The sequence below is a fragment of the Rhinolophus sinicus genome, linkage group LG02, assembly GCF_036562045.2.
Source record: "Rhinolophus sinicus isolate RSC01 linkage group LG02, ASM3656204v1, whole genome shotgun sequence".
NCBI classification, from domain to species: Eukaryota; Metazoa; Chordata; class Mammalia; order Chiroptera; family Rhinolophidae; genus Rhinolophus; species Rhinolophus sinicus.
The window spans coordinates 145,302,714-145,326,440 of NC_133752.1; the positions used below are offsets into that span (position 1 = coordinate 145,302,714).

At 45.7% G+C, this 23,727-nt stretch overlaps 2 protein-coding genes across 3 annotated transcripts; both read left to right on the plus strand.

Moving 5' to 3' along the window:
- The first annotated feature begins 2,184 nt into the window (after window positions 1–2,184).
- On the plus strand, window positions 2,185–9,277 carry APOF (apolipoprotein F). The gene is made up of 2 exons (XM_019742439.2): window positions 2,185–2,325; window positions 8,273–9,277. The coding sequence occupies exon 2, from the start codon at window positions 8,290–8,292 to the stop codon at window positions 9,229–9,231; it is 942 nt and encodes a 313-aa protein (XP_019597998.2). The 5' UTR covers window positions 2,185–2,325; window positions 8,273–8,289; the 3' UTR covers window positions 9,232–9,277.
- A 588-nt stretch (window positions 9,278–9,865) lies between these two features.
- STAT2 (signal transducer and activator of transcription 2) lies at window positions 9,866–23,049 on the plus strand. Of its 2 annotated transcripts, none has more exons than XM_019742425.2 (24): window positions 9,866–10,069; window positions 11,693–11,907; window positions 12,075–12,228; window positions 12,556–12,651; window positions 12,825–12,917; window positions 13,007–13,082; window positions 13,493–13,578; window positions 13,744–13,898; window positions 16,108–16,266; window positions 16,373–16,465; window positions 16,680–16,739; window positions 17,152–17,172; window positions 17,395–17,488; window positions 17,635–17,682; window positions 17,762–17,845; window positions 18,006–18,104; window positions 18,207–18,342; window positions 18,444–18,496; window positions 18,626–18,720; window positions 19,571–19,707; window positions 19,890–20,072; window positions 20,288–20,345; window positions 21,147–21,460; window positions 21,750–23,049. In XM_019742425.2, exons 2-24 carry the CDS (start codon window positions 11,777–11,779, stop codon window positions 21,890–21,892), a joined length of 2,568 nt encoding a protein of 855 aa, XP_019597984.2. In that variant the 5' UTR covers window positions 9,866–10,069; window positions 11,693–11,776; the 3' UTR covers window positions 21,893–23,049. The 2 variants fall into 2 exon arrangements, with proteins under 2 accessions (XP_019597984.2, XP_019597983.2); XM_019742424.2 differs by having other exon boundaries at window positions 9,912–10,069; window positions 11,764–11,907.
- Window positions 23,050–23,727: the final 678 nt, after the last annotated feature.

The following is a 23,727-nucleotide window of genomic DNA, read 5'->3' on the forward strand; positions in this document are numbered from 1 at the left end:
AGTAGCACCCAAAATTTTTAGGGCAGTGAAAGTATTCCGTACAGCACTGTAAAGATGGACACATCATGTGCATTTTGTAAAACCCATGGAACTATATGATGCAAAGAGTTAAACCCTAATATAAACTATGGACTTAGGTAAATAATAATACATAATAATAAAAATAATAAAATTTTTAAATAATTGTAACAAATGTACCACACTGATGTAAGATGTTAATAATAGGGAAAACTGAAGGGTTGGCGGAAAAGGAATATTTGGGAACTATCTATACTTTGGTCAGTTTTTCTATAAACCTAATACTACTCTAAAAAATAAACTCGATTAATTAAAATAAAACCCCCAAAAACCCAGCACCCAAGAAGTGACAACTGATGGGAATAGGTGGAAGATGTGGGCCAGAGCAAAGATAAGAAGTCTGACTTGGGGGACATGCTTTTTTCTTCATCCCTCCGTCATTCCTCAGTTCTGGAGACAAACTTCCCCAACACTTTCCTTCTCTACCGTATTTGCACAGCCTGTCTACCCTGTGATTCCCAAGGAACTAGAGTTGGAAATTCAAGGCATTTCAACAAAAAGTCATTTTCATATTGAGGTTGATGACACCAACTAACAAACTGGAAGTGGAGAGGCCCAGCTATGGATGGTGAACTCAAGTCAGAAATGGGAGAATCCGAAGGATCCAAAAGCTTTCCTGGGCTGTACAGAAGCAATAGTCTTGAGGTTCCCCATGGATTTAGGATCCAGGAATTTCAGGCAACTGCTGGATGCGTCTATATCCAGTTCTCCCAATTTTTGGAGTGTAGCTCCGAGGATTTACTACTCTTGTTCTAGAAACTTGTTTTTTTCCTGATTTCTTATTAGGGGCCCCTCTTGGGACTGGGAGGAGTAAGATAGGGAGAGGAACCAAGGGCCCTTTGGCTGTCTGCCAGAAGTAGTTTACAGCACCAGAAAGGAACCTTTATGGCACAATGATTTATGGACTTTTGTACCAGTTTTAGGCACCATATGCCATCGTTCCCTATTTTCCAGACTGCAATTTCTCATCTAGACCCCTAGATGGGAGATGGAACCCAATTCCTATGGTTTTGATGTGGGCTTAGAAAGAGGTACTATCACGGTAACAAATGTGTTTCATCAGGGTATTGCACTGGAATTGAGGTAAAAACGGGAAAGTTGCTCTGATTTGGTCTGACTTGCCAGTAGGTTCTATTTTCCCGTTCTGTTGTCACACAACATCCTAGCCGATTGTCCCCCCATGTCTTTCCTTAAGGAAAGAAGAGTCTATGAGACTGCATCTCTGGGACTGTATATTTCTCTATTTAGTCTCCAAAAGAGGGTTTGCAGCCAATGACGAGTAAGATTCCCCACGGGGGCGGCGGGGGGCAACTCAAGCCAGGCGGAACCCCATGGAGGCCCCCGATGAACTGCCTTAGAAAGATCTGGGAAGGGGCCTTGCCTCCCCTTCCTCCTGCCTGGGAAAAGCCACTGCTGACTGGCTTTTCCCTCTCACCTAATTGGGAGAAAAGTCTTCAGAGCGATAAGATTAAGCTCTCTCTGCTGAACACTAAAACAATTTCGATATGTGATATACGTCCCTTAAGGGAGTCGCATACCTCACCTCAAGGACTTTCTGCTCGGCTGTTTGAAGACAAACATAATTGGTTTGGGTTGTTTCTATAACGAGATAAATGAGTCTCACAGACCATGCCAGAAACACTGTTACTCCCTTGTATGCTTATCAATAAAAACCACCAGTCGACTTAATTCTGGGCTCCAGTCTTTCATGACTGTGAGGCCCCTGGCCTTCTGAGATTTAACTGCATTAAGTCTCTGTTTCTTAAAAACTTAACCCAAGCCGTCCCTTCTCACACCCTCACAGCCCGTGTTGCACTGGACGCAACACCATTCCTCTAGCTGATGAGTTCATTGGAAAAAAGCTTGAGGTCTCCTACCCAGAAATCATTGGTATCTCTGCCTTTCACCTCTGCTTCCCCAGAAGATACAGGAATTTTTCCTGATCTAAGTTTAGGTCTAGAGAAATCCTTAGGGTGACAGAGATAAGGGACAAGAAAAGCAGCCACAAAGGGGAAGACCTGCTTGTCAGCATGGGGCAAAGGTGAGGAGGACAAAGCCTGAGCCTGGAAGAGGTGGATAAATATTTGTCAGTGTTGTGTCCTCACTGTTTTCAGAGGGGTCAACATTTTTGGCTGAGGTAAAAGAGAAGGTGAGATCTAGAAAGCAGTCATTCTGATGAGGGAAGCACCAAGGTAAAGGCTGTGTTCGGACTATCTCGTTCCTCTGGCTTGTTTCTTTCTGGAGCAGGTAAGGATCACCCAGAGCCTGTGAGGGTGGGGATGAAGCCATATCCAGGGTAATTGAAGGTTCCAAGGGCTAAGACACTTCCTAGCTCTGACCAGTCTTGGTGCCTCTTCTTTCCCCACTTCCCAACCTGAGCACTGCTTTTTTCCAGCAGGACTGTTTCTGCTGAACATGGTGGCATGATCCAGTCTGTGCTGCTCCTTTGCTGTATCTTGCTGTCCCCACTGGCTATCTTTCCAAGAAATGCCCAGAAAAGAGCCCTGACCTCCCAACCATCTTGCACAGAAACTGGGCGTCCTCCAAACACACTCTTCAACCAGAATCTCTCCCAGATCCCAAGACCTGCTAGGATCTCTTGCACACAGCCACCTCCTTAGCCCCTCGGCCTGAGTACCTATCCAACTTAGCCCTGGAGGTGGCCCTGGAGAAGGTTTGCTGCCCAACTGAGGCCCACATCCTGCAGCTTCAGCTTTGTTAGAATGGGAGGAAAGGACACCACTGAAACCCTCATTCATGAGAGTAAAAAGCACAATGAGGAGGAAGGGATTGGCAATATTAAGGTCATTCTGGGGGGACCTGCAGGGGTCTTTGATGGGTCCAGTGCTCAGTTACCCTTCCTGAGGCATGTAGGCATGAACATAGGTGGGTGTTCTATGAAATGGGAGAGCTGATGGTTGAATGTGCTGAGAAGCTTCCCTCCACTGAGCCGGTAACAGATGCCATCAGTGTCACCCAGAAGTGCATGGATGAGTCTTGGAAGCATTTAGAAGCAATAGACAAACAGCTGATGAAAAACCCTGAAATGTCTTGGGAAGATCAGTTATACTTTGTCAGGCATTCCACAACCATTCTGATACACAGTGTACTGGGCTTGATAGAGAAACACTTCAGACATTTAAAATAAGGAAGGCTTCGTAGGTACCATGTTTCTTTTCTAAAATGTCTGATAGGACTATGTGTGAAGCTAGGCACAATGGGTAGTTAAAAGTGTTGGGGACAGTTTAGGGCAGATGAATGCTATTCATCTAATCCCAGTGCTAAAAGACATGTGACTGGAGTCAGCTTGGTCCCCTCTCTTAGAAGGTCTAGCCCCTATTCTCCCAATTTCAGTTGTCAAATATTGTGGATTAATTATGTACTAGATATAAAGCGTCTTTTAATATTTTCCCATTCATCTACTCTTTACTTTCTAATTCTCCACTGAATGCTGTAGCTTTCTGATTTTAATTTTTAAACTGAAAAGAGAAAAAGTTGCTTTTATATCAGAATCACATTTATCTAATCTCTTAACTCTGGGTCTCTGTGGCTTTTGTGAGCTAGAGATGGAATGTGGTAGGGACATAATAGGAAATGCCAATGTCTTTGGAGGCTGAGTGTGTGACAAGGGGACAAGGTTTGAGCAATCAGTACAAATGACCAGACATTTGCAGAGGTCATGTTCCTTATTGATCATCAGGGAAGGCAACCCTCTCCCCTCCTCATGGGACAGAACTGGACAATGGGTCTGCTTCTTCCAGAGCAGTCTCCCTTTGTACTGCCTGGATTATGTGGTGATTTAGGGCCTCATAACTGCGTGATAGTGAAGTAGAGGAAGGCCCTGGTGACCTGGAATGGGGAGACCGAGAAGAGCAATCGAGTCCCATTCTCCATTCCCTGGTCCCAAACTTAAAAGGAACAGAGGCTGGGAGTTGATGGGCGAGATGTCCTGTAACTGAGCCCTACGCTCCTTCAGACCACAGCCCAAGGGAAACCGTTTGAGTGTTATCTTCCATGCTAGTATCATCGGATTGAACAAGGCATCACCTGAGAGCCATCAAGACCCGCTCCTTTACTGCTTCCCCTTTCACCCCATGGTTGTCATTTCATGTGGAGCCCAGAAAAAGACCTTGGTGCCTTTTGCCTCACCTCTGGTGATCCGGCCACCCTCTGCAGGCTCTTGGTTCCGCCAGCCCCTGCTCCCAAAGTCCTTGCCTTGGTAGAGGACTTGGTCCTGAGGATTTCCCTGGAGCAAGTGACCACCAGCCTGCTTCCTAGGCCCTGCAGCTTCATCTTTATAAGCTGGGGGATGTGAATAGCCATGCTGGTTTTCTTCGACTAGACACCCAGACAGTAGCACAGGGAGGGGCTTCCCAGGGGAGACTCTGGTCCCTGTTCTGCAGCTATTAGGTGGGGTTTAGCTTGATGAAGGGAGAGCAAGATGTGCCTTCTCTACCCTAGACTATTGGTGTGAGCAAGAGCAGCATGTGTACAATGTGGTCCATCTGTTGCCAGGAGTGGGAATCTACTACAAACTCAGGCAGAGCTGTGTACTCTGCTGCTCAGAACTACTGCATAAACCCAAGGAATGAGGCAGAGTTGGTGCCATAGACGCGGGCATTCTGATGATCATGCTGAGGTTCTCGGGGGGACCCATGGGCTACTAGTGAACACTGTGCTTACACCTGTAGTGAAGGCTGGGCTTTAGCAGCTGATCCAGTATTACTATGAAAAAGAGGCAAATACTCCTCTGTCAGAGATCAGGGAGGCGGCTCGGGAGGCATAGATGTGAATCACCCAGGAGTGACAAACAACCATGTTCCCAGGGCAAGACTTCTAAAGAAATGAACCCTGCTCCCTCTGCATTGTGGGCCTTATTCAAGGTCCATGACTTAGATACTGTTCCCAGAAGGCTTGTCCTTTATATAAAGGGGTTATACACAAATATGCACGAATTCTTGACAAACCTGTGGCATTCAAAATCCAACTAAACATCCAGTCCAATATCCGTAAGATAGTATTTAAAAACTGAAAAAATAAAAAGTATCACAAACTCCCTTGTTCTAATCCTCAGATATGTAATGGAATATTCAGCTATGATTATGTCAGCGTGTCATTATCTATGATGGTGAAGAGAATCCTCTCACCTCAAAAAAAATTTTTCCCCTTCATAATAAAATCATGTGACCCCTTAAATCGCATATAGGCTTGCTTTATTCTATTAGGCTCTGGATACTACAATAAGTTTAGATTTCTCAAACAAAGATTCAGTGGCTCTAGAGTGAGAATACTGCACAATCCAGCAGGTCTTTCACAGATATGCTAATCCACACGTTGAAAACCAGAGGTGACGAAAATCTTACCAGTCCTTGTTGAAATTCCAGGTGGTTGGAATGAGGATGATCTGATTAAGGTAGGGAAGAGGGGCCTGGGGGTGTATTAAAATGAAGTCAATTACTATCTTAGGGGTTTTATAACTTCTTCCACGATTTCTAGATCACTGCACTTGATGGGAAATGATAGAAATGTTCTATATCCGTGCTGTCCAATATTGTGGACATTCGCCCAATGTGGCTACTGAGCGCTTGAAATGTGGATGGTGTGACTGAAGAACTGAATTTTTTCTTTCCATATTTTAAATTATTATTCATAGGTTTTATTCTTGGTATTACATGATAATGTCACTAGGTGGAATGAATTGTGTACCCCTCAAAATTCATAGGTTGAAGCCCTAACCCCCACTGTGACTGTATTTGGAGAGAGGACCTTTAAGGAGGTTATTAAGGTTAAATAAGGTCATAAAAGTGGGACCCTAATGGAACTGGTGTCCTACAAGAAGTGGAAGAGCCCCTAGGAGTGCATATGCACAGAGGAAGGCCATGTGAGGGTATAGCGAGAAGGCAGCCGTCTGCAAGGCAAGGAGAGAGGTCTCAGAACTAACCAAACCTGCCAACATCTTGATTTTGGACTTCTGGTCTCCTGACTGTGAGAAAAATTCCTGTTGCTTAAATGATCCATTCTGTGGTGTTTTGTTACGACAACTCTGGCAGACTAGTACATTAAATATGGGGTGGTTTTTCATCTATTTTCTGGTATACTCTGAGTCCACTCAATCTGAAAATTTTTTTCTTTTTCATTCTAAAAAAAAAAAAAAACTCTTACACATAAAAAAACATTTACTTCCTTGTTGTAGTTTAGTTTTTTAATTGTGGCAAACAACAACAACAACATGTAACATAAAATTTACCATCTTAACCTTTTCAGAGTGTACAGTTCAGTAGTGTTAAGCATATTCACGTTTGGCAACCCATTTCAAGAAATGTTTCATCTTGCAAAACTAAAACTCTATACCCGTTAAACAACTCTCTATTTCCTCCTCCCCTCAGCTCCTGGTAACTTTCTGTTTCCATGAATTTGACTACTCTGGATTGCCTCACTGCAATTTCCTTGTTATCACTGACGGACACTCCTGCAGCAGCTGTCCTGCTAGTCTTTCCCCAATCTCTCCTTCTCTTAAGTCCACCCAAGCTGTCCCCTGAGTTATCTTTCTAAAATATAGTTTTGATTATATCACTCCCCTGTCCAGAGTACTTGATGGTTCCCCACTGTTTGTAGGACAGAGTCCAGAGCCTCTGCGTGGTGTGCCTGACCTTGGCCAGTCTTTGCAGCCTCACGGCCACACCACCCACACACCTACCTTACACCGTCGTCATCCTCATCTTGGACTACTTTCCATCCTCCAAAATCAGGTTTTTTCATGCCTCTAAATGGTCAATCATGTCAGTGCCTCTTTTGGAAGGCTCCAACCACACATACACACACACACACGTAACACCCTGCCTTCCTTCATGAGGAGCCTTTACCTTCAAGAGTCAGCTCAATTGTCACCTCTTTGGAGGTGCTCTAGAGGCAATACTAAGGTCATTCTGAGGGATCTGGGAGGACCTGCAGGGGAGCTTGGATAAATCCAACACTCAGTTACTCACCCTGAGGAATGTATATTGATGGCGGTGAATACACCCACTGGGGTGGCTGATCAAACAATTAGCGCAGATGGTAATTGAATTTGCTGAGAAGCCATGTTGCTGGTGAAACAATTCAAAGCTTTTACTGTCAACATCCCCTAGATATGAGTCTTGGGAACATGTTGAGTTAGGCAAAAAGCTGAAGAAAACCAAGTTAAGAGCGTCTCAGTTTCTGTGGCTGATGACAATATAATTTATCAATTGTTCCACAGTTACCTGAGGTGCTTTATGGGGAAATTGGTTCAGGAATTTGTCCAGGTTCACTTTAGATATTCACTGCCACCTAGGCAACAAGTCTCCTTTCCCAGGACTATGATCAAGAATGGGGATATGAGTTAGAAATGTTGGAGACCACTTAGGTCAGAAGCACGTTCTGTACTTCATCCCAGTGCTGACACACATGCAACTGGTGTTAGCCTTGCCCCTCTTCACTTAGTAGTTCTCAGTCCCTGTTTCTTATTCCATTTTCCCTTTTCTTTCTTTCAGTTATCATATACTGCACATGTAATATGTTCTAAGCATGAGCGGTATTTTAACCTTTTCTCATTCATCTACCTTGTATTAAAACCCCAACAAGACGCTATAGCTTGCTAATTTAAAATTTAAACTGAAAAGAGAAATTTAAAAAGAGCAAATAATAAACATCTAATCTCTTCTGATTCTGAGTTTCTCAGATTCTCTCGTGAGCTAGAGTGAGAACGTGGTGGGACCTGTGGGAAATGCCAAAGAACAAGATCTTAGGTTTTGAGGTCAAGTGTGTGACAAGGGGACAAGGTTTGAGCAGCCAATACAAATGGACAAATATTTGCGGAGATTACAGCTCTTACAGATCATTGTGGAAAATAAGTATCTTTCCCCTATGGGACAGAGAAGTGGGCAGCACGGGATTGAGCAGCTACCAAACCTGTCAACACAGTCTCACTTCTCAATGACTGGACTGTGTAGCAATTTGGGACCCCCTATAAATGGGTGGAAATAAAGCAGGGGAAGTCCCAGGTAACCTGAAGATGGAGAAGGCCAATGGGAACAACTGGGTTGCATTTCCTGTCTCTTAGGCCTTTACCTAAAAAGAGCAGAAGCCTAAAGGTGATGGATGAGGTGTGCCCTGAGTCTTGGGCTCCTGTCAGACTACATCCCTAATGGATGTTTCTGGTTTTCCCCCTCTGCAGGGTACTCTGGTCCAGACATGGGTGCCCTCAGACACATCATGATACCAATTGAGCTGCTTCTTTGCTACCTCCTGCTGCACACTGTGGATGCCATTTCATATGGAAACCAGACAAATATCCTGATGCACCTTCCTTCATCCTTGGAATCCTGGCCACCTTCCTCAGACCCCTTTTCCTGCCAGACCCTAGTCCCAAAATCCCTGCCTGGCTATACCCACATGGCCCGTCTACCCAAGTTCCTGATAGGCCTGCCACTGATGATTGCACTGAAGGAAGCTGGCTGCCATGCTGATGTACAGGCCCTACAGCTTCAGCTTTACCGCCTGGGGGGTGTAAATGCTACACAGATCCTCCTCCGACATCTGCAAGGGCTGGAGAAAGGCAGCAGCATAGGGAGGGGAGTGTCAGTGGATGCCCTGGCCTCTGCTTTGCAGCTGTTGGCCAAGGAGCAGCAAGGCCCAGAGAGGGCCCGACGCTCCCTCCCCATGGAGGACTGCAAAAATGAGCAGGAGCAGAGTGTGCACAATATAGTCCAGTGGTTACCAGGAGTGGGGACCTTCTACAACCTGGGCACAGCTTTGTATTATGCTGCTCAGAACTGCTTGGAAGAGGCCAAGCGACGAGGCCAAGATGGGGCCATAGATATAGGTTATGACCTTCTGATGACCATGGCTGGAATGTCAGGGGGGCCCGTGGGAGTAGTGGTCAGCAATGCCCTTAAACCTGCAGTGAAGGCTGGGGTTCAACAGTTGATCCACTATTACTATGAGAAAGAAGCAAACATCCCTCCAGAGACCAGCGAGGAAGGCTTGGGCAGCACCTCAAATATGAGTGACATGGCAGAAACAACTGCCATTGCCCCTTTGGTGTCAGAAGAAGTAAATTCAACTCCTTACTGGGTGTTGCCCTTCTTCAAGAACTATAACATAGATTCCTGGAATGGGAGTTTTGGGATATAAAAGGTGGTAAACACTAAATGAATAAATCAAATATTCTGACAAGCTATATGTGTGTGTTCAGAATCTAAATATCTGATTTGTTGTAGAAGGCAGCGCTGTAAAATGCAGGAATTTTGAAGTTTGGGGTTTGGAGTCAAGAGGGTTTGGTTTGAATCCAGGCTCCACTTGTTAGAGCCTCAGTGATCACTGACTAGTAACTTCTTTCTCCAGGCTCAGTTTTTTAAAATGCTAAAGTGGGGATAATGAGTGTCACCTCAGTGTGGTTTGTGGAAATCATAAACGATGCAATGAACCTAACGGGCTTACTTAGCACAGTACCATCAATAAACAGTTTTTATTTTGGTATTACTTCAGCCTTCCCCTTCCTATCTCAAAGTTTCGAAATTCCGGTCCCACCTCTTCTGAAGGAGCCTTAAGGGCTTCCACGGTCCTGAGCCAGTCTCGGTTCTGGGGTTGTAGGGCGGATTCTCGGAAATCAGCTGTTCGAGTTCGGAGCTATTCCATGAATTGGACTCCTCCCTCCGCAGTTAGCTCGCAGGAGGGCTCCCACCAATCGCTGGAGCTGGAGCTGTGGCTTCCGCTCTGCTTGTCCCGCCCCGCGGAGAGGCGGCGTTGTGGCGGCACCAATGAGCTCACAGCCTGAAGAGCTTGGCCAGCGTAGGGGTGCGGGGCTGGCAAGGGCAACAGCAGCCCACTCAAGCCCGCTACAAGGGGGCGGGCCCGAGGGGCGGGACGAAGCCCAGGGCGGGGCGGGAGACGCTGTTGCGGTAGCTCCCTCTGGGGAACCGAAGCCTAGAGCGGAGCCACTGGAGGGAGCGAGGACTGAGACCCTAACCAGGTAGTGGCCCTGAGCGGGCGCGCGGGGGTTGGGGATGGAGGCGCGAGTTCCTCCCTGGGAAGGGTGGCAGACCCCGGGGGTAGCTACGCCCCGTAGTGGTCAACCTGTGTCCCCGAAGGAAATAGCCGTCGCCTGCTGCATCCTGGATCAACCCCCCCCTCCACTCCAGCCTAGCTCCCCAATCCTAATGCCCTCCTCCCAGAACTCCCCTGACTCGGAACTTGGCATTGTTACATTGATTCAGTGTCTTAGCCATTTACCCTCTAGTCTGTGTAATTTTTGATCTTCATAAACACAAAAAAATCAATGTCTAAGGGTAGATACAGTTTATTATCTTTGTTATGTTAAAAAGCATAAGACACAGAAAGGTGAAACTATTTGCTTAAGGTCACATACAAAATGAAGTTTATTTCAGAACAGCTTTTTGAACACAAAATAGTATGTGCCTAAGAGAGTGAGGATAACTGGAGAGGAACGTGTTACAGCCCTTAACCTCAAGTGTTTGCAGTCCATTTGAGAAGACCAGATTTGTTTCTTTCGATGTTTGTTTTGTTTGTTGTTACATTTAAACCTCAGGATTTACTTGCTGCCTTACTCTTTTAATACCAGCCCACTAGTTCCTTAAGAACTGGGGCCTCGTCATTTTTCAGAAAAAGCAATACAGGTACATAGTTATAAAAATCAAGCCCTACTAAAAGGGTTAAATTGAAAAATAAGAGCCCCTGCCCAATCCTTTCCTTCCCCTGTTCCTACTTACCAGGGGTAGAAAGGCACCTCATAATTATTCATACTTGTGGAAAAGAACCTCTCTCACCCCAGACATTTTTCTTTGATTTCTTATAAAATCATGTGACTGTTTTTAGACCACGGATGTACTGTTTATTCTTTTCCGTTAGGCCCAGGCTGCAACAAGAATAAGTTTTCATTTCCTAAATAGATAGATGGCAGTGGGCGGGGCAAGGTAGGGAGAAGGATTCTTTGCCCAGCCTACTTGGTGACAGCCAAGAAACAGTTTTGAGTGAAATTTCTGGGTCTCTTGCAAAGTTGATAATCCATGAGCAGAATCAGAGGTCAACAGAGGTCATAACAGTGTCACAACCTTAGGGATTGAGTGACTCCTTGCACAGCATTTAAACATCTTCTAGAATACAGCTCCTCCTTCCTACATGGAGAGCAGTTTATAGGGTGTACCTAAGTCCCCAATAAAGCTTTGGGGCCAGCAAGGATGATGCTGAAATAAATACTTATGACCCACACTGGCTTTTACATGCTCCAACATAAAGGGATACAAACACAAGCAAATTTATTGGGAGAGATAGATGAAATAAAAATGATAGCAATATCATTAATGTTTGTTGAAGATTAATAATGGGTACATGGATGATTCTTGTACTATTCACTCTACTTTGGCGTATGTTTAGAAATTACAATTAAAACAAAAAGGCCCACATATTGGAGCTCTTAAATAGTACACCCTGGACGAATATATACCAAACTAATAATTTTGGTTACTTCTGGAGAAGAGGGGAAGAGACCAAGATTGGGAGTGGGGTCAATCTAGATACCCCCCTTTTTTGTGTGTATCTTTTCTTACCTGTATAATTTTAAAATGTTCAATTTTAGTAATAAACAATCATAAGACTGTGGATGATTTAGTCCAGTCAAATTTCCAATTGGGAACCTGAATCCTTCAGACTCAGAACCCAAATGGCACAGTGGGAGAAGCTGCAGAATCTCGACAGCCCATTTCAAGATCTTCTGCACCAGCTCTATACAAATAGCCTCCTGCCAGTGGATATTCGACAGTACTTGGCTGTATGGATTGAAGACCAGAACTGGTGAGGCCCTCAGAAAGTTGGCAGTGGGGTGAGGGAGGTGAGGAAAGTGGTTTCATTCTTCAGAGCCCCTGGGATCCTGGAGACACCAAGGGCCGGAAGGGGTTGGGAGGCCTCAAGACAGTAGCAACCCTGCAGAGATACTAATCTTTGTCATTCCTGTTCCCCAGGCAGGAAGCTGCAATGGGCAACGATGATTCCAAGGCTAACATGCTCTTCTTCCACTTCTTGGATCAACTGAGCTATGAGTGTGGCCGCTGCAGCCAGGACCCTGAGTGCTTGTTGCTACAGCACAACTTGCGAAAATTCTATCGGGACATTCAGGTACTTGGAGGAGCTGGGTATAACAAAGTAGGAATGGGAGCTGAGTGCAGTGGAATACAGTTTAGGGTATGAAATAGGGCCTAGAGGTGCAAAGGGACAGTGGCAGATCAGGGGGAAGGGGGACAGAGTTTGGACTTAAAGGATCGCTGGCAGAGAGAAGGGCAGTGTTTAGATGATCCTGTTGGGAAGAGGCTAGAGTCTGGGGACCTGTGGTGAAAAGCGGAAGAGCTAGGGACCCTGAAAGAGGGGAAAGTACTGGGGTCACTGGTGGGAAGGTTCATTGAAGGCAGGTGAGTTCAATCAATTCTTTCTCTGTTCCTACTGCAGGCCTTTCCCCAGGGCCCCACCCAATTGGCTGCAATGATCTTTAACCTCCTTCTGGAAGAAAAAAGAATTCTGATCCAGGCTCAGAGGGCTCAGTTGGTGAGAACAATTTAGTGGTGATATTGAAAGTTCGTGGAGTAGAGACGGACCATGGAAAGGACTCAGGAAATTTATCTCAGAATAAGATCCCCCATAGCCTGTGGTTTAATTTCAGGCCTGGATTTCAGGGATGCAAGGTCAGAGTTGAATGTACTCAGAGCCTCTTATTTCAGGAGCAAGGCGAGCCAGCTCTTGAAGCACCTGTGGAGAGCCAGCAGCAGCATGAGATTGAATCCCGGATTCTGGAATTAAGGGCTATGATGGAGGTTGGTAGATGTGGCAAGTCAGGGTGGGCAGAACTCAGCCTGCTTCCTCCCACAGAAGCAGCCTCACCTGCGTCTCATCCCCACTACAGAAGCTGGTGAAATCCATCAGCCAACTGAAAGACCAGCAGGATGTCTTCTGCTTCCGATACAATATCCACAAGTCAGGTAGGAAGCACACTGAGGGTAGGAGGAAGACAGGTGCCCACTGGAAGGCCAAGGGTGGAAGAAAGCAGAAGGGAAAAGCCCCAGTAAACAGTAATCACCTTTGGCTACCCCTCACTAGCTATAGTACAGTCCTGCTGCCATGCAAAACTAGAAACGCCAGGGTGTTGTGGAGGTTGGGCTGGGGGTATGGCTGAGGGACAGCTAGTGAATGTTGAAGGAGATGCATGGGAAACCACCTTAGCCGATTGAGTGGGTTTCGATGGCCCGGAGCTGTCTGTGCTTTGCTTGGTTCCCCTTCTTCTCTCTTCAGGATTCCCCCCTCCTGACTCTGACTGAGGTCCAGGTCAGGAAGGTAAGGGGAAGGAACCCTAGATCTGAGCACTTGTCTCACTTCTGCTCCTGCCATCTAGTGAGGACACCCTCTTTGGACCCCCATCAGACCAGACAGCAGCAGCTTCTGCAGGAAACTCTCAATGAACTGGACAAAAGGAGAAAGGTGGGAGACAGAGGACAGAGGGAGTGTGTAAGCAGGGACCTGGGGAAAATGAGGGGTCTGGGAGCCCTGGCCTCTGAGCTTTGGCTTCTTTGTCCCTTCTTCCCCAGTTGGATTGTGGAGAGTGGTGGTGAGAGAGGCTCAGCACTCACTTCATGTCTTTTCTAGGAGGTGCTTGATACCTCCAAAGCACTGCTAGGCCGATTAACCACCCTAATCGATCTACTGCTGCCCCAATTGGAAGAGTGGAAAGTCCAGCAGCAGAAAGCCTGCATTGGAGCCCCCCTGGATGGAGGGTTAGAACTTATCCAGCTAGAAAAGTGGTGAGAGACATCTTCCCGCCCTCATGCTCACTCAGCCCTAGTCCTAACCATCCCCCTGTGCTTTGTAAGTTGCAGTGCCCTGTTAAAGGAATTGCTCTCCTGAACCTCTGCTCCCCAGAATGATCCCAGCTCCCTTATCTGACTGCAGCTACACTGCTCTTCATTCTCACTACCAAGGAAGCCCAGAACCCTTCCTTTTTAATCACCAGAGAAATATATTTTCTAGTTGTTTTGAGGGGGAATGAAGATAAAGCAAAAAAGAAAGAAAAAGAGAGAGAGAAAAGACTTATTTAGCTACTGTAATACTGTTAAACAAAAATTGAATCACACTGTTCATATTTTGAGACATGTGGGCTTGTTTTTCTTAAACTTAGATGTATGTTGTAATATTTACCCATGTTACTTTTAATGGCTGCATCATGGTTCCCTATAGGGAGATAACATATTTAATTAACTCTTATTTTTGGACATTTAGTTTTTAATTTCTTATTATTTTTTCCAGTAAACTTTTTATTTTATGTTAATTTTATTGTGATGTAGAACAAAAAGGAATGTGTCCTTCAACGTACTTGAAAAGTACCTACTGTTTTAAATTTTTTCTCATGAGGAAATTCATTGTCATTTGAACTATTGAAAATATACCACAGCTGTTCAGGTATATTGAAAACAGGTGTGTAGGGCTTTTGGTACAGGATCAGTATTTAAATTATTTAAATAACCTCATAACTACATCTTTATTTACATTCCTAATTATTTCTGTAATGTAAGTTGCTAGAAGTAGTATTCCTGGGTTGAAGTATATACCTTTCCTTGTTCATAGTGATGGTGTGTTATTGTGTTGGTTCTTTGTTTCATTGTTTTTAATAGAGCTTTATTGCTTTTTGTAATTATTATTAATAATATAATGTGTACCAGTTGAAAAAATTTCAGACAACTTTAAAGAGAAAAGAAAGTAAAAATCACCGATCTGCATAATCTGATCATGCAGAGGTATCCACTGTTGATGCTTTTACATACTTTTTCCAGATTTTCCCTGTGCGTGTACACAAATATACATCTATTTAATTTTATTTATTTATTTAATTTTTTTGGTGAGGGGGAATATTGGGGAACAGCGTGTTTCTCCAGGGCCCATCAGCTCCAAGTCGTTGTCCTTCAATCTAGCTGTGGAGGGCACAGCTCAGCTCCAAGTCCAGTTGCTGTGTTCAAGCTTTAGTTGCAGAGGGGCACAGCCCACCATCCCATGTGGGAATTGAACCAGCATCCCTGTTGTTCAGAGCTCATGCTCTAACCAACTGAACCATCCGGCTGCCCCAGTATACATCTATTTTAAACAGAAGTCAAATCATATATCTGTACTATCTTGTAATTTTTAAAAACTTAATATTTTTGTACTTTTTTGGGTACATTTTTCATGTTAAGTATTTGAGCCTATATCATTATTTTTAATGGTTGCATAGTATTTCATGATGTAAATATGCCATAATTTATATACCTAATACCATTTTTTTCTAATTTTTCTATTATAAATAACAAAGCTCTGAACTTCCTCATATATTTGTCTTTGTCTGTTTGTCTGATTATTTCCTTAGGATATATCTTAGAAATGGAATACTGCAAAAATCTATGCATATTTTTTGAGGCTTTTTGAAAAATAGTTTCAAACTGCTATCCCAATCTCTTTGCTTAAATGTATTATATGATTGTTTTCCTGTCACCACATTACCTATTATTATAATTTTTTTATAGACACAGTAAAGTAGAGAAGTCAAAAGTGTGAATTGTGCAGCCAGACTGCCTGGGATTACATACAACTTCATTCCTTACTAGTTTTATGACCTTGAGCAAGTCACTTTTCTGTGCCTCAGTTTTATCATCTGTAGAATGGGGACAATAACAGTACCTACCTCATAGGGTTGTTGAAAGGATTAAATGGATTAATATATGTAAAGCACTTAGAATAAATAGTACATAGCAGGCTTCATATGAAAGTTAGCTTTATTATGTTAATCTTTTACCAGTTTTATATGTGACAATAGCTTTGATTTTCATTTCTTGGATTATGAGTCAGGTTGAGTAATCAGTGCTTCCTGAATTCTTTTTTTGTCCCAGTTTCTAACTTCCACATAGTTAAAGGGGAGCTCTTAGAGCCTGTTTAGGGGTTCCAGGAAACTCACGGATTCTCTCTCCCTTGGATTCTATCATTCAGGTTCACAAATGGAGCAAAGCTATTGTTTCATCTGCGGCAGCTTTTGAAGGAGCTGAAGGAATTGAGTCGCATGGTTAGCTATCAGGATGACCCTCTGACCAAAGGGGTGGACCTGCGGGAGGCCCAGGTTACAGAGTTGCTACAGCGTCTCCTCCACAGGTCTAGAGGCCAGGGAGGGACTTGTAGGGAGGGCAAAGGGAAGGAACAAGAGGAGCCGTTCTTACAGATGCTGAGCTGTATATTCTCTCCACATCTCTCTTCCCAGAGCCTTTGTGGTAGAAACCCAACCCTGTATGCCTCAAACTCCCCATCGACCCCTCATCCTGAGGACTGGGAGCAAGTTCAGTGTCCAAACAAGGTTGGCATTTCAGAACTCATTCTTGCTTCCTTATTCCAGGCCTGATAACCATTCATTTCCTGGCTTTACAGATCTTCCCACTCTTGGCTATTTCTTCTCTTTTCCCCTCAATCCACCTACCTTCTAATCCCTTCCCTTATCTTTTTCAAACATCTGGTCTTATCCAGGAGGTTGAGGTTGACCACTTCCCCTCATCTACCTCTCTTCTCCCCAGGCTGCTGGTGAGACTCCAGGAACGCAGTGAGTCACTGACCGCAGAAGTCTCCATTGACAGGTAAATTGGGGCAGGTGAAGGATGGGACCAAAGGATGGCCAGGACATGGGCTGGTGGGCAGAATAGACACCTCTTCTTCACAAGGCCCTGTGGCTGTGCTCTGCCCCCTTCCGTTCCTACCTCATAGAAATGGTAACTCATGCCTTTTGTTGAGGACTTACTATGTGACATACAGCTTGCCAAATACTCATTTAATTGTCTAGGAATCTTATAAGTTAGATATTATCAATGCACCATTCAAACAAGCTTGGAGAGATAACGTCTCTTGTGCAAGGCCACATAAGCTAGTGAGCTGCACATTGGGGTTTGAACCCAGGTCTGTCTGATCCCAAAGACCAAATTCCTAACTTCTCCACTGTTTGCTTCCCAGTGATTTTTTTTCTTTTTTCTTTTTTTTTTTTTGTATTTTCAGGAATCCTCCTCAATCACAAGGGTACGTACCTGACCAGGACACTGCAAACGTGTGTACTGTGTGACTGGTGCAACCACATGTAGCAGCCCTGATGGGGGCACAAACGAGGGGGAGGTTGATTTTAGTGGAGAACAGGCAGCAGGAGAAGGGAGGTCTGAAATGAAGTGGAACTTTCGTTTTCCTGCTGAGTTTTTAGAATAACTCTACTTCTGTTCTTCATATATCTTCTTCCTCCTGAAACAGCTTCCGGAAGTTCAACATTTGTACCTCAAACCAGAAAACCTTGACCCCTGAGAAAGGGCAAAGTCAGGGCTTAATTTGGGATTTCGGTTACCTGGTAAGAAGGGTTAATAGCTTAAGCTTACTAATCCATTGGAACAGGCTGGGGGAAGTTCCCAGGCCTTGGGAAGTCCTGAGGGCAAAATGGGTTCCAGGGACGCTGGGGTCCCTCCTCTGGCATTCTCTCTTTCCCCCAATTCACAGACTCTGGTGGAGCAACGTTCTGGTGGTTCAGGAAAAGGCAATAATAAGGTGAGGCCTGGATAGAGGATTGGGGGAGCAAGAGGAATGTACCAAACGACCCTCTCACCACTGTCTCCGGCTGTTCCAGGGACTGCTGGGCGTAACGGAGGAACTGCACATTATCAGCATCACAGTCAAATACACCTACCAGGGTCTGAAGCAGGAGCTGACAGTGAGTGAAAATGGAGGGCAGGGAGAGACGAAGCAGATTTGGGAGAAGGCGTAGGAGGGATGAAACGGAATTCTCTCAGGGTGAGATATTACCTCTTGCCCCTACCAGATGTCTAAAGCTAAAATCAGCCCCGTCTCCTCTGTGATTCCTATCTTCCCAGACGGACACCCTTCCTGTGGTGATTATTTCTAATATGAATCAACTCTCAATTGCCTGGGCCTCGGTTCTCTGGTTCAATCTGCTCAGCACAAACCCCCAGGTAGAGGTGGGACCAACAGGTGAAGGATGGTGAGGAGGGGTGTGGAAGCTTGATGTGTAGGCGCTGCTTCTGAGCCATCCTGCCCTCCTCTCACCCTGGCAGAATCAGCAGTTCTTCTCCAGCCCCCCCAAAGCCCCCTGGAGCTTGCTGGGCCCTGCTCTCAGTTGGCAGTTCTTCTCCTACGTTGGCCGAGGCCTCGACCGGGACCAGCTGAGCATGCTGAAGGACAAACTGTTTGGTATAGACCTTCTTTTCTCTCAGCCCAGCCCTCTGTCCTTTCCATCCCAGCACCCCTAGCCTTGTCTCCTTCCATCATCTGAGCTACCTGTCTGCCCACAGGGAAGAACTGTAGGAATGAGAGTGCATCGTTGTCCTGGGCTGACTTCACTAAGGTAACTGCCTGCATCCCGGGCACCTAGATCCCAGCCCCTAGTCCAAAACTCTCCCCTCCCCCAACACTTCTTCCGTACATTAGGGGTTCCTGCTCCACATCCCTTTCTGCCTTTCCATTCCTCCTTCAGCGAGAGAGCCCCCCTGGAAAACTACCATTCTGGACATGGCTGGACAAAATCCTAGACCTGGTACATGATCACCTAAAGGATCTCTGGAAGGATGGGTAAGGCCTTGGTCAGCCTCTCTCTCCCACCCCACCCCACTCCAGCCCAGCCACCTTCTCGGCTTGAAAGTGGACTCTGTGCGCCCTCATGTGGTAAATAAGGAGAGAGAGCAAAAACTGGTACAAGGTCACACCCCCTCACATTTGCAATAACACCGACTTTCCCCGAAAATAAGACCTAGCCAGACAATCAGCTTTAATGGATCTTTTGGAGCAAAAATTAATGTAAGACCCAATCTTATTTTACTATAATATCAGACCGGGTCTTTATAATATAATATAATATACTTAATATAATATAATATTAATTTTTGCTCCAAAAGATGCATTAGAGCTGATGGTCCGGCTAGGTCTTGTTTTCGGGGAAACACAGTAGTTGGAGCCATTATTTGTTAAGCATCTACTGTGTTCCAGAGCCTGCTGGGTGCTTTCATGAATTCTGCCATGTAATCCTTATAACCATGCTCCAATGGATGTTGCCACCCTCGTTTCAAGTGAGGAAACTAAGGCTCAGGGAAATCAAAGAACTTACCCAAGGGGCCGAGTTGGGATTTGAACCAGGGCCTGTCTGATCCCAACCCTATGCTCTTTCTGCCACACTCTGCCCATTTATAGTGCACTTTGCCTTTCACCATATGCTTTTCATCTATGTGAGCTCACAGAATCTTCACACACACACACCTCTTCCAACCTTGGGGGTACATATTGTCAGTAAAGTGAAGTAACTTGACCATAGCGGGACAGTTTGTAAGTGGCAGAACCAGCGCCAAACCTTGGCACTGTCTCCCTACCTAAGGGATCAGGGGGCCAGGAGGGCAGGAGCGCCTGACAGCCGCTTTCTCCCCTCCAGACGCATCATGGGCTTTGTGAGCCGGAGCCAGGAGCGCCGGTTGCTGAAGAAGACCATCTCTGGCACCTTTCTACTGCGCTTCAGTGAAACATCGGAAGGGGGCATTACCTGCTCCTGGGTGGAACACCAGGATGATGGTCAGCTGCTCTGCCCTGCTGTTCCTACAGCCTCTCCTTTCTGTCCCTCTGCTTGCCCTTCACTTACTTCCCTGTCTCTATTCTGTATCCCTCGGCAGGTCAGGGGTTGGGCAGCCAGGGTGGGGAGTGCCCAGGCTCAGCCTCTTCCCTCGAGCCTGCCTTTTCCTACGTCCACTTTCTAGATAAGGTGCTCATCTGCTCTGTGCAGCCCTTCACCAAGGAGGTGCTGCAGTCTCTCCCGCTGACCAAAATCATCCGCCACTACCAGCTGCTCACTGAGGAGAACATACCCGAGAACCCACTGCGCTTCCTCTACCCCCGAATCCCCCGGGATGAGGCTTTCGGGTGCTACTATGAGGACAAAGGTGAGTCTTTTACATACTTTACTGGGAGATTGCAGAGATTCTCAGGCATCCACAAATCCAATTCCTTCCTGCCAAACACGGGAAAATCAATATCCAGAGAAGGTAAGGGATTTGTCCATGGGACACTGCTAGTTAATAAGGAGATATGATTGTCAGGACCACCTATACTGTGTCCAATCCCCTGACCTCCCACCTCCTGTGTACGTCCCCCACAGATAATCTCCAGGAACGAAGGAAATACCTGAAACATAAGCTCATTGTGGTCTCTAACAGGTGAGATATGGACTCTTTGGCCATCCTCTCTAATCCTTGTTGGCTGACATAGTGACATAGTGACCCAAGCCTGCCCAATTCCAGTCTCTCTGGCTTCTCTCCTACTGACCCACACTCTCCAGCCCTCTCTATTTTCTAGTCTCTCTCCTCTCTATTTTCCCGCTGCCATCCTCAGGTTATCTCCACTGTGGTTCCCTGATAATAACAGTCATAATCACTGATGTTAATGGGCATCTTGATGCCAAACATGGTACTAGATATTTTTAGAACTTTTTAGAAATTTAATCCTCATGAGAATCCATCTGAGCAGGTAATGCTAACAGCCACATTTAATGAAAGTTTATTATGTACCAGGCACCGGGCTAAACCTTTGTGTTCATTTTGTCAGTTATTGAATCTATAATAGTCCTGTGAAGCAGACACTGTTATTAACTATTTTCAACTGAGGAGACAGGTTTAATGAAGTGGCGTGCCTAACGTACATGGCTACTAAATAATCCAAGTCTGTTAGATTCGAAAACCCTGCTTTAAACCATCCTACTGCCTCTCGAGTATTATTAGGTGTTGTTGTTCCCATTTTACAGATGATAAATCTGAGGCTCAGAAAGGTTAGGTAACTTGCCTAAGGTCACCCAGCTAGTAAACAATGGGATTCAAACTCTGGCAAGCCTGAATCCAAAGCCTGTGCTCTTAAGCCCTCTGCTCTGTTGCCTTCTTAGACCAGAGAGGTAGCCTCTGTTTGCTCGACCATTCCCCACTTTACCTAAACAACTGCCCCTTTGTCTGTATTGGGGTTTCCAGACAGGTGGATGAGCTTCAACAACCACTGGAGCCTAATCTGCAACAACCACTGGAGCCTAATCTGGAGCCAGAAGTGGAGTCATCAGGGCTGTACCCGGAGCTGGCACCAGGGCCAGAGCTGGGGTTAGAGCCACTGATGGAGGCAGGGCTGGATTTGGGGCCACCGCTGGAGCCCACACAAAGCTTGCCAAAGCCAAACCTGGGACCAGAACTGACACTGGATCCTATTCTAGAGCCTATTTCACAGCTGTTGCCAGAACCAGAGCCAGAGCTGCCCCATGATCTGAGACACTTGAACACTGAGGAAATGGAAAGTAAGTGATGAGATGGAGCTGGGGAAAGGGGGATACGGTCCCCTTCCCAATTCCCCTCCCTCACCCATTACAGAAAGGGCCCAGGTCTAAGTTCCTCATTGGAGAGGAGGCTCATTTCCTTGTGATTCCTTTCATTAGGAAATGTACACACCTCCCGCAGCCCCGCCTGAGTGCCTCTTCAGGCTCTGTCTAGGCCTCCTGCTGCCATCCATCCTTCCTCACTTTCCTTGCTGGGTTGGGAACTCCTTGCCTAAGATCAGGGACTGACTTCTTTCTCTGGACTTCCCAGTCTTCCGAAATAGTACGGAGATTGAAGAAATCATGCCAAATGGAGACCCACTGTTGGCCGACCAGAACACTGTGGATGAGGCTCACGTCTTCTACCCCAGCCATTTCTACATAGATGGGCCCTTGATTCCTTCTGACTACTAGGAACTACGTTTCCTCTGTTTTTTCTGTATCTTTTACCTACCCCTCACATCGTGATGTTGCTCTCCAAGGATGAGAAATCAGGCATGTGGCCCATCTAAGCTGGGTTAACCGTGTGATTTGGAGTGAGAGGTAAAAGCATTATATGGGTAAGGAAGGGGGACCAATGAATCAGAATAGATGTTGTTCTTAGCTCTCACTACGATCCTGGAGGCTGCCTGTTATGCTGGGAGGTGTAGAACTTATGGGAGCAGGCCAGGACCTTTAGGGGTAAAGGATTCAGGGAAGTTGCTTCTTTCCAGTATGGAAGGATTTCAACATTTTAATGGCTGGTTAAGACTAACGTGGTGCCCAGTAGGTTTGTTCCTCACTGGGGAATAGACACACGATAGAATCCATTTCTTTCTTCTGGTTTCCTCATGTCTAGGATAGCCTTTTCCTTTCTTCCCCTCACTCCTGACTCAAGTCCTGAATTTCCTCTTTTCCTGCAAGGACTGAGAGCTTTCTGCCTCAGCCACCACGTGAAGCTCCCCTCTGAGGAAGGGAGTAGGAGGTACATCTCTTACCAGTCTCCTCCCCACCTCCCAAGTTGGCCACAATCCATTCCTTCCCCCCCAGAAATAGTCCTCATGTGCCTGTGAAGCTTTGCACAATAACTTATTCTGCCTAGTCTCACTTTCCCAAAGCTTAGGAGACAAATCACTCCTAGAAGCCAGGGATGGTGTTACTGGGAATTTAGGAATTGCTTCTTATAGTATTAGATAAAATTTGCCATTGTTACAGAGGAAAGGACTCCTTGGTTCTTAAGATATTTCTCTATTAAGGTATCATTCCTTTGCTTTTGTGCAATATACTGTTTACCTGAAAAGAGGTATCCCATTCCTTGGGCATAGACCTGGGCAAAGATCAAGTTCCTGGAACCTTGGAATCTTGAAGGTTTATCATGGGGCAGTGAACAACCTCACACCTTAGCCATTTCCAGGGAACCCCAGGACAACTGCTGTTGCCCTAAGATGTGCTTCTAGTACAACTTGAGATGTAAATGAAAGTGAGGCCCTATACATGTAGATGTTTTCTACCTGGTATGTTAAGGAAGAATCCTATTCAGAAAGAGACCCTTCTGATTATAAGTGGCTAATAAACTTTGTGCTGACCTGGAAGCATTTGCTCCCTGAACTTCTTTACTTCTTTGCTCACAAGACTAATATCCTTGGAGAAACCAGCAGGCAATGGAGGATCAAGGTGAGCAAATCATGGCCTGTCTTCCACCCTCCCCCGTATGTCCCTCCTGTGATGTTTCTCCTTCTTACCTCCCTATTTAGCGCAACTTTTTCTGACCCTTACATTCTTCCAGGGAAGCTGTAAGCTATATATGAGTTGGGAAGGACTAGTAGTTATATAACTAGCCCATTGTCATGTAGCTGGTTGGTGGCAAAACAAAGAAATAAACCTGAATCTGTCTGATTCCAAAGCCCATGCCTTTTTGATTTTGTGATGATGGTGAAAAGGAAGGGAAATCATCACTAGCCCTTTCCCCTTCTCTTTCTTTCAAAGGTAGTTTAGATCCCTTTGGGTAATCAAACTCCCTTCTTAAGGGGCCCACAGAAGGGAGATGTGCTTTAAGGGAGAATCGTGTTAGTTTGGGGGATTTACCTTTTTCTTCCCGGAATGCCCGTCCTGCTCACATGGCTCTGACTTTTGATCCTTCAGTGATCGGGATTTCTGTCTTTGGCCAAATACACTCTTGGTGAAGAAAGCAGGGAAGGAGGCACTGGGAGCAAGCGAGAGGCCCTGCGTCCTCATCTCAGCCCTTTTTAATCCCATTCATCTTGCTTAGC